General features: G+C 37.7%; 1 protein-coding gene across 1 annotated transcript; it reads left to right on the top strand.

The window, feature by feature from the left end:
- The first annotated feature begins 946 nt into the window (after positions 1–946).
- On the top strand, positions 947–8,845 carry syt4 (synaptotagmin IV). The gene is made up of 4 exons (XM_063042856.1): positions 947–1,449; positions 2,409–3,244; positions 4,341–4,461; positions 5,009–8,845. Exons 1-4 carry the CDS (start codon positions 1,416–1,418, stop codon positions 5,320–5,322), a joined length of 1,305 nt encoding a protein of 434 aa, XP_062898926.1. The 5' UTR covers positions 947–1,415; the 3' UTR covers positions 5,323–8,845.
- The last annotated feature ends 1,019 nt before the right edge of the window (positions 8,846–9,864 follow it).

The raw sequence follows: 9,864 nt of genomic DNA, 5'->3' as shown, positions 1-9,864 counted from the left end.
CCATGCGGGAAAATGCGCTTACGTTATTATATTTATTGTATGCTTTACGTCTGAGTAGTTTCAATTCTACAGCACTTCTATATTTTTCTTACGCCTCTCCTAAACAGTAATTCTTCAGATAATTGTGGAGTTTCGCAGTATCTACTGCTCGGCATTGCAATTACACGTCAGTGATGTCATGTACCTTCGTGACGTCACCTCTGAGACATTATCGGATATAATATATTGGTAATTCCGCGGATGAATATTAAAAAGATCTGTTGGTAATTATCTGTGAATTAATGAGGACAGAATTACACATTTTTAACAAGTACCGGGAAACGCAAGTTTCTCTCTGTAATATTAATTCGAAGTAATATATGACTGGTTTTAACTCAAAGTTATATTGCTTCAACATTCCATAAAAGGAACTGGTCGATAGAGCATATGAAATATTTTAAGAACCTTAAGAAGGAAGCATAACATATTGCAGTACTGAAGTTAGACGTGCGTAATGAAGTTAGACGAGCCTTGTAAGCTCTGACTGAATGAAATATCACAGCGTCAATGCAAAATCTGACTCATTGTATGACTTTAACCAGCAGATGGTGTGTGTTCGCCTCTTACAAGAAAATACCAAAAAAAAAGCCCATCCTTAATTCCCTCATCAACTGCAAAATTCTAAATTGACGCCGGTGTGAAAGTAGAACAGCGATGATGTAGTCACACCCCTTTAAAAATGTTTCTGGTCTGTCCGGAGGGCATGTATGCATCAATTGTTTCCCTGCTCCCCTTCCAAAAACAAACTTTTTAAGAATGACTGAACTAAAATTTGATCTGAAGTGCTTTGAAAGCTCTGCATTATTTGCTCAGAAGATAAAAGTGCACCAGACGGCCAGTCTGTTTGTGTAGAGATCGGACTCCCACGATTAGCGGGTGTAAGGCAGCAGACAGTGCGGCTGGCGTGAGTCAGCCTCTCCATACTAGTCATCCACCCACCCAGCCCTCTACTGCTATTCCTCCTGGCCAGGAGAAACTGAACGACGCAAAAAGAAAACTGTCCCTCCCATTACTGTCCTCCGAGCAGATACCATTCAGACTGCAGCCGTTTAACATAACTGATGGTAGGAATTTAAATACCTTAGGGAGCAAAAGAGCTCAACTCGGGCAGGGCTTCGTCAGAAAGACGTCATCCAGCCAACCACGTCCACAGTGTTTGCGACTCCTCAGAACTGCAGCAGCCGGAGCCGAAGCTTCAGCTCATCTCCCGCACAATACAACCCCCCACTTCACCACCGACGTCCCCACCCCCCGCTTAGTCTGCCCCGGGATTATTTTTAATAAAGATTCTAATTAATAAACTAAGCCGTTGGACCAGAAGAGGCGGAAATCTGTGCGCTACGTTCTTCAGCACCAGGGATAGAGCAAGGATCGACATGGCTCCGGTTGTGGAGAGCGGGGCTGGCATTGGTAAGCCAATCCCTCGGGCGGATCTTTGTAGATAAGCTTTCTCGCTCCAGAAATGTGACTACCAGATCTGTGGCTTGTTGTTTCTCCTGCGGCGTGTCCACCTTTGGGTGTTTATTTGTAGTTTGGTACTGGCCGTAGCATTTATCTTGCTCCGGCTTGGTACAGGCAGCCTGAGAGGGAGCAAGAGAAATGCTGTGGCTACCGCTAAAGTAAAAATAAACACCCAAATGTGGCAACACTGCACAGGAAACAACATAGTGGCAAATTACTTTACCCATTAGACAAATAGCAATATTGCGTTTGTAACGCTTATTCGGGATTCTTGCACTACGTTGTAAGCTTGAAATCGCGAGTACCTGTATTCATCTAAGCTGTGTTTCAATTACCTATTGCAATTTCTCGCATTTGCCTCTATCCCTCGTACCCTTAAAGTTTTTGTATTTGTTTGATTATCGTTGCTTTGATTCCACATTGCTCGATCTCACTTGCTCGTTTTGGCCTCATTTTGTTATTAAATCTGCATCTTTGTGAGACGGGTATCAGTTGGTTTAGGTTTGAGGACGGGAACGCTAATTGGTGTCTGGCTAATGGGATCCATACAGATTCGTCTTGTTAATTAGACATTAACCAGAGCTGCCGCTGTTTATCGGTTATAATGCTAAGACAATGTGGTATGATGACATTGATTTAAATAATCTCGTCTATATTTCCTTCCTGAACATTCATTTTTAATTAAAATGCTGCGAATTTCAATTCAGCTCAAAAGCACCCTGAATAACTAACATACTGCATCAGTCGTACAAGTTTATGTAATGAGTTTTTGGCAGCAGAATGAAAAGTATCATTCAAATGAGGAATATCTGACAGGTGCAAGCTTAATAATTTCACAAATGAAGTTTATAAACTGTTTCTTTAATTTTAATGGATTAATACTCCTATTGAACATCTTTTTTCCATAGATGGTGTGCCTGCTCTTATAGGGATAGCCAGCGCGTTTGCCCTGATATTTACGATGTCCATGTTTGCATGGATCTGCTGTCAACGCAAGTCTTCAAAAGCTAATAAAACCCCTCCATATAAATTCGTGCACATGCTGAAGGGAGTCGACATTTACCCTGAGAATCTTAGCAACAAAAAGAAATTCGGAGCCGATGACAAATCGGATCCTAAAGACAAGGAGTCATCAAAAGCCAAACTGCCAAAGAACTCGCTCCACTTAGATCTGGAGAGCCGTGATCAGAATGGAAATTTCACCAAAACTCCCGGCAAAGTCCGGAGTTCCCCAGAAATCGAGAGCGTGCACCCCAAGACCTTCTCAGAAGGCGAGAAAGACAGTATATCATCCGAGAACTCCATCTCGGAAAAGTCACTGGCACCCTCTGAAGAGGAAAACAATGAACCCAAACTGGGATCTTTGATGTTCTCCTTAATGTACAACTTCGACAAGAAGGCGTTGCTTGTCAACATTATAGAGGCTCACGGTCTGCCAGCCATGGACGAGCAGTCAATGACGTCTGATCCTTACATTAAAATGTCAATCTTGCCTGACAAAAAACACCGAGTGAAAACTCGCGTCCTCAGGAAAACCCTGGACCCAGCTTTTGACGAAACGTTCACATTTTACGGCATTCCCTACAGCCAAGTGCAGGAACTGTCCCTTCATTTCCTGGTGCTGAGTTTTGACCGTTTTTCCAGAGACGACGTCATTGGCGAGGTTCTGGTGCCAATGGCGGGAATCAATCTCTCAGAAGGCAAAGTGCAGATGAACAGGGACATCACGAGGAGAAACTGTCGGGTAAATGTTTGAAGTGATCTCTTGTACGGTGGAGGGACGTGTACTGCTCTAGCTTCCATTAGAGATGCGATGTGTGCTTTGCAGGGCTTTATTGAAAAAGATAGCTCATGAGTTATTGATGGAGATAAGGGAGAGGTTAGGTCAGCGCCGGAGGCAGACGTCTGGTGTGTACGAAGACTGGATTTTTTTTTGAAGGATTAACATGAAAACCGAAGCGAAACAAATCGCATAAATTAGAGTTGGGTTTTATTTAAATCTAGTTTCGGAAGCGATTATACATACATCCTACGGGCAGATAACGTGTAATCAATTGTGGTATAGAAATTTAATATAGCTGATCTAATAGTTAAAGAAATTACTATTTTCTATGTGGCATTCGAATTCCGATCGTTTTTTAATTTATAAATATGGTTGGCCCTCAATTAACTATTGATCAACATGTGTCCCAAGATCCAAACGAAAGGTCTGCTGCCCGTCCATTTGAAACTTTATTTTGCAATCAAGGGGTGAATAATTATTACTGAATTCACATTATAAAACCTGACTGTTGAGTCAAACTAGTCCATGCTGCCGTCAGTCCTTTAAATTAGTCTCCCACTTTCATCTAATCCCATGTTTCTTTGGCACAATTCATCTGCTTTAGACTAAGTGTCACATCAATATTACAGTATCAGGCGTAGGCCAAGCAGTGATACCTCTGTACTCGATATCAAGAGGAACAAGTATTTAATAAAGATCCATATTGTATAACATATATAAAGTAATACTAATGTAACCTAATAAAATATATGCTGAGAAAATTGCCTATAGAGCTAATTGCATACAACAATAATCACAAAGCAGCCTACTGATAATTACCTCTTTAATTTTATAATGGAGCTATTTTCCAAAAGAGGGTTTATTGCTAATGTAAGCTTAATATATGGTCTGTTAATTCTAATAGTGAGTAACAAGGTATAGAGGCCAATGTTGGATAATCTTTTTTGTCTCCCGTAGAGAAGGTGCCACAACAAAGAGCAGTGAGGAAATCTACTGTGCAATGATAACAGCATGTTTCTGAAAGTCTGTTCATGTGTCTCCTTTGGTTCATTCACAGAAATCAGTGGGTCGTGGAGAATTATTAGTGTCCCTTTGCTATCAATCTACCACCAACACCCTGACTGTTGTTGTATTAAAAGCTCGCCATCTGCCGAGAAATGATGTGTCTGGATTATCAGGTAATTATTCAAGCAGAGTTACCAGCAATCGTGCAGCTGGAGCTAAGAAAAATCAGACCTATTAATCAGTCTATATCTACATCCATGTATGTGTGCTCCTATCCTCCTATGTATCTTTATTTTATCTTTGATTAAATCTATAGCTTATCACAGACTGCACACATATGTAAATAATGGTTTTCATATGTGAATGGAATATTTGTTTCATATTAGTTTTGCCATGCATAACCTATTGTAGCTTAATCATATGCACAATACTGCTTATGGGGAACACTAAAAGTAAAATAAAATTCTGGAATTATTCATCAGGCAACATCTGTCATGCAGATTTAATTTTTCAGGTTGGTGAGTATTTTTGATGAGGCTTTTCTCTTTGCAGATGCTGCATGACCTGTTGAGTATTTCCAATTTTTTAGTGATTTAATTATAATTATTTGCAAGCAACTGCATTGCATCTCTGCTGCAATTGCAAAAATATATTCAAATGAAAGGGTAAAAAGTATAAGCTGAAAAGATAAATCAGCTGTCTTCTCTTTTTTTCCACCAGCTGCTGACCCTTATGTGAAAGTCAACTTGTACCATGATAAGAAGCGAATATCAAAGAAAAAGACCCACGTAAAGAAGTGCACTCTAAATCCAGTGTTTAATGAGCTCTTTGTCTTTGACATCCCATGTGAGGGGATTGACAACATAAGTGTCGAGTTTCTGGTCATCGATTTTGACAGAATGATGAAGAACGAAATTATTGGGCGCCTAGTGCTGGGGAACTCAGTAGAAGGGACAGTAGGAGAGCATTGGAGGGAGATCTGTGAGCATCCAAGGCGACAAATTGCCAAATGGCATTGCCTGAGTGATGGTTAGCATCCAAATGGAGGGTTGGACTTTATTGTTTGATAGGCAAGGAACAAGCTGTGCATTAACCAACCCAAAGCCTTTCTGAAGAATTTTCAATTTATACTAAGTATACATAATTTGTACATCTGATTGTGGTAAATATTGTGATCTGTACTGTATAAGATGAAGTGGATTTGCTCTCTTGTTTGCTAACAATTTTAAGAAATTCAAGGTAGCTAGTAGAATGGGTAGGCATGTATGTCCGCATTTTGTGTGGCTGTTCACATTAGGGAGTTTGTTTCTGGGGATTAAACTTTTAGGATGTAAGTGTGAAAGGAGTATTTAGAATTTGAAGATACCTTTTGCAATGGAAACCGATAACATTTTGAGTGAACTGAGGGTATTTGAAGTAAAGCCATTCTAATGTTTGTAGCTCAAACAGTTGAAAATGAAGCAGATTATGTGTTGCCTTAATGTTAAAGTATATTGGAGGAGAAGAGTCCAGGTAGCGCAATGGCATTGTGCTGCCTAAAGCGGCTAAGTGAAACTCTTCTCCATTGGCTATTGTCAAAGGAAGAGCCAATTTCCAGTCACCAGTAATCCAATATGCAACATACCACAATATTTGAGATCAAGTCATCATTATCATCCAATAAGACCACAGGTACAGATGGATATATTGTTGATGTGGCATCGATAAAAAACTCATATTTTTGCAGTGGGACATACTTACCTAACATTGAAGTAAAGATAATGTGAGTGAACATCTCAGTAAATTTAAATGCATTTGACCTGATATCAGTGTTCAATACCTAATATCAAATGGTGTTCTAATTATATGGTGGGTCTAAAATTTCTCCTTGCAAGGAGCACAGTATTTACCAAAAACATTTGTTTTCAATGAATTGAGATGTCATGAATGACTGACAAAGTGAAGAATGGTAAATCATACTGAGAGAATGCAGTCACATCCATTTTCAGCTTTTAAATATGCTAGCATTTATCAATTTTGATACTTTGTTCTAGGCATATATATAAATAGTGCCATCTACTTAGCAGCTGTAACTGGGGAACAGTTGCATACCAAAACCACAATATTGCTCATTTCATTGCAAAATCTTTTTCTTTCCTATTTTATGATGCCATGGAAATAAATAATTTTTAAAAGTGGTTAATATTGATGTAGCTAAAACTCATTACATCTGCTAGAAGGCTTATTCAACAAAGAAAAAAAGTTTTTTCTTGCTTTTGCCAAAGCTTTCATAGCACTGCAAAGTGAATTAAGTACACATTGAAGAGTTTTGGCACATGGCCTAGTATATCCTAAGGAGGCTGACCCAGAGACCCACAGGGAACAAAACTGAAGGAAAGGTAGTCAGCACCATAGTCAGGATATATTTATTTCCCACTGCATTCCATATATTTTATTCTCCTCAATCATATTTCTATCTTAAAAACATCCATGTTTCAAAGAGAAAGAGTACAGATAATGGAGCAGTTTTAATGACATCAGAATGTTTTTCACTGTATAGAATTGTGACAAATCCTCTCCAATATTTCTTCCAGATAGTGCCAATATATTTGAGGTAAGTGACGTTTTGAGTTCAGAGCAAATTCCTTTGAAAGGTAGGCCAATGAATGAAAGGAATAACAATGTTTTGCCTACCCTTTTATAGCTTCAGGTTGAACATGTTGTCATAAATATGATCTCATTTTGTTCTAATCAGAAACTACAGTTTACAGTCATCCAACTTGTGTAAATCATGCTGTAAATGCATTGTGAACCATGCATTTATTATGCATGTTGCTTTAAACTAATCTCAGTGACAGGTGTAGGAGAGCTTGTAATATATTTAATGATTAAGTGTACCATTGATGCAACCCTAAAAGATGCAGGAATGGAATGTGATTTAAAAATCATTAGTTACTATAAAGTAAACTAGACAGATTGTGAAAGAAGTGATTATAGCTTTCAGAATGCTATTTGATCTCAAATGTCAATGCATTTAGTGAATTGGATTTTTTTCTGTCACTGATCCTTATAGTTCCAGGAAAAATCATTGCTTGAAACATTAATGAGCACTCAGTACCATTATTGATTTCTTCATTTTGAATCTTAATGGATCAAATTCAAAGTCACCATATGTTGTCATTTATGTTTACTATATATGGCTTCCATCCTATTGTTATGTTTAGCATTATATGTTTGTGTTCTGTTTTAAGAGAAAAAAAGGGCTCCAAATATTTTTAAGCTGCTTTTTGGCATGCACACTGCCAGAGACCAAATTTCTTATCTTTTGATGGACAGATCAACCCAGGCTCAGTTTGGAGATTAGGAATACTTTGTGAAAAGGTAGGGTAACGTTATATGCATTTTGTAGAACAAACATAGAGAGAAATCATAGATAAGTATACTTTTGTAGTATAGGAGTAAGTGGTTGTGTTTACAATTGTTCAGATGAACATTTTAGCACAGATGAATTTGGCTTGGTAAAATTGAACTGTTCAAACTGAATCTGAGGCATGCATAAAGAAAGAAATGTTATCATATTCCAGCCATCTGGAAATATATCACAATATGCTGAAGACCTCATGCTGGCATGCCTATTCATTACTATGCAGGACGGGATTAAAAGTCTCACCACATGGGAAAAGATAAGTCTGCCTGAAGCCGCATCAGTAATCACAAGTTCTATTGGCATTTGTGCAATTTAAGGGATTTCTGTTATTTTTGTAGTTTCTACTGTTTTAATGTGCAAGTTAAAATGTAATCAAGCTAGAGCTTGAAATCAAAATTATTGTTATCTGTTAAATCAATTTCCTTCAAATGACACAGATCTATAAATAAAAGTATAATTTTGGCAAAAAGTATTTATGTTCAGAGCAGTAATGTGCTGCTAAGTCTTCAATCAACATATTGAAGAACTTATTAACTCAGCAAAATCATAGAGCAGCCACTTATAAAAACTAGTTAGAGAAACTGAAAACCTATCTTAGTTTTGGACCTGAAAATGTGTTTACAATTTATTTCAATTTGAGTTCACTTTTCAAGCCTGCATTACATACTTTTTACCCCAATGGAATAGAAATTTTTGCATCATCAGATTTTCAGTTCACATTTTTCAGAGCATTGCAATTGCAGCTGTAATTTTTGTAAAATAGTTTTGAATAATTCTGGAAGATGTAACTGTCTGTGGTTTGAAATGCTGATGTGCCGCAAATTACTTACTCAAGAACTCCAGCAGTAAATGGTTACAAAGTTATATATAACTATACGGTGTAAATCTGTATACGTAATAAGTTTTGTATGTTGCATTACAACGTGTTTACAATCAATTAATTGAAAGAATGCGCACATTCACATATTGTGGTAGTAATGTAAATTACTGGCAACAATTGTATTTAATAATTTGTGCTGTTGATGTATGATTATGGTGCACAAGTTTTTTTCAATCAAAACTTTAAAAAATTGTTGAGAAAATTTTGCCATTCAGCTGCGGTCTTGTACCCTTGTATTTTGTGTGTGTTTAAAAAAAAGAATAAAGCACTATATAAGTTGATGTATTTTGTGTTAGCTATTATCACACTAGGAATGTGACATATCATAAAACTTCACAAAATAAGGTAACATTCAATTATTTTTCATAAATTCACTTGAGATGTTACATATTCTGATACTAATTACAGAATCAGTTTGTACATCTGATTATGCTTCTTAATGATTGATGCAAATATCAGACAGCAGAAAAGTGGCTAAATATGAAAGTGCCTGAAGTTAGGAATGTGGTTGTGATGCTTGATTAACACATACTTGTTTAGCGGAAAGGAAACGATTAGAGAAATCTTGCGCTGCCTGTTAATTATAATTTTCTGGGCAGCATAAGCCATTGTCTTATTGTAAACAACAGTTGTGTGTAATGACTGGATTAGGCGCTGGCAGAAAATCAAATTCTAAAGGTGAAACTGGAAACGAGAAACAGTGAGCAGGACCCCAATGCTTTTGATGGCAACAATGGACTGCTTAGGGAAGATTGTACAAAGTAGGAGATATGCATTTTATCCATGGAAATTCAGAGCAAGAGGCCCTCAGACACACAACCAGAAGATAGTAAGAGAGGAGGAGATGGTTCTGGATATAAATTTTAGACATGTTCCCCAAGGACATGGATACTTTAGACGTGTGGTCAAAATGAATGTACCTTCAACTGCTTGTTGTATCCTATACAGTTTACCCCCAGGCACAACTTTTCATCATATGCTGTACCTCACATACTTAGCATTGTTATAATCTTAATGCACATCTCACATCTGGCCACAATGTCCACTATTGGATGATTATAACCTGATCATCCAAGCATATCAGATAATGCTCACTTTCTTTTAGTGGAGACAGCAGCAACTGATTGTTCAGAGACATAGACAGGGACAAACAACTGTCCAAAGGGCAAGAGAGTGGGGAATCATTAAGAGGACACCCAACACTTCGGCATTGGCAGGAAGAAACAATGTTTTCAAATCCCAAAACGCTTCTACTCATATTTTGACTCCCAAAACTCTATTCTGACTTCT

The sequence above is a fragment of the Mobula hypostoma genome, chromosome 3 (assembly GCF_963921235.1).
Source record: "Mobula hypostoma chromosome 3, sMobHyp1.1, whole genome shotgun sequence".
NCBI lineage: Eukaryota > Metazoa > Chordata > Chondrichthyes > Myliobatiformes > Myliobatidae > Mobula > Mobula hypostoma.
The sequence above is the reverse complement of the archived record's forward strand: the minus strand, read 5'-3'. Positions and strand labels throughout refer to the sequence as shown.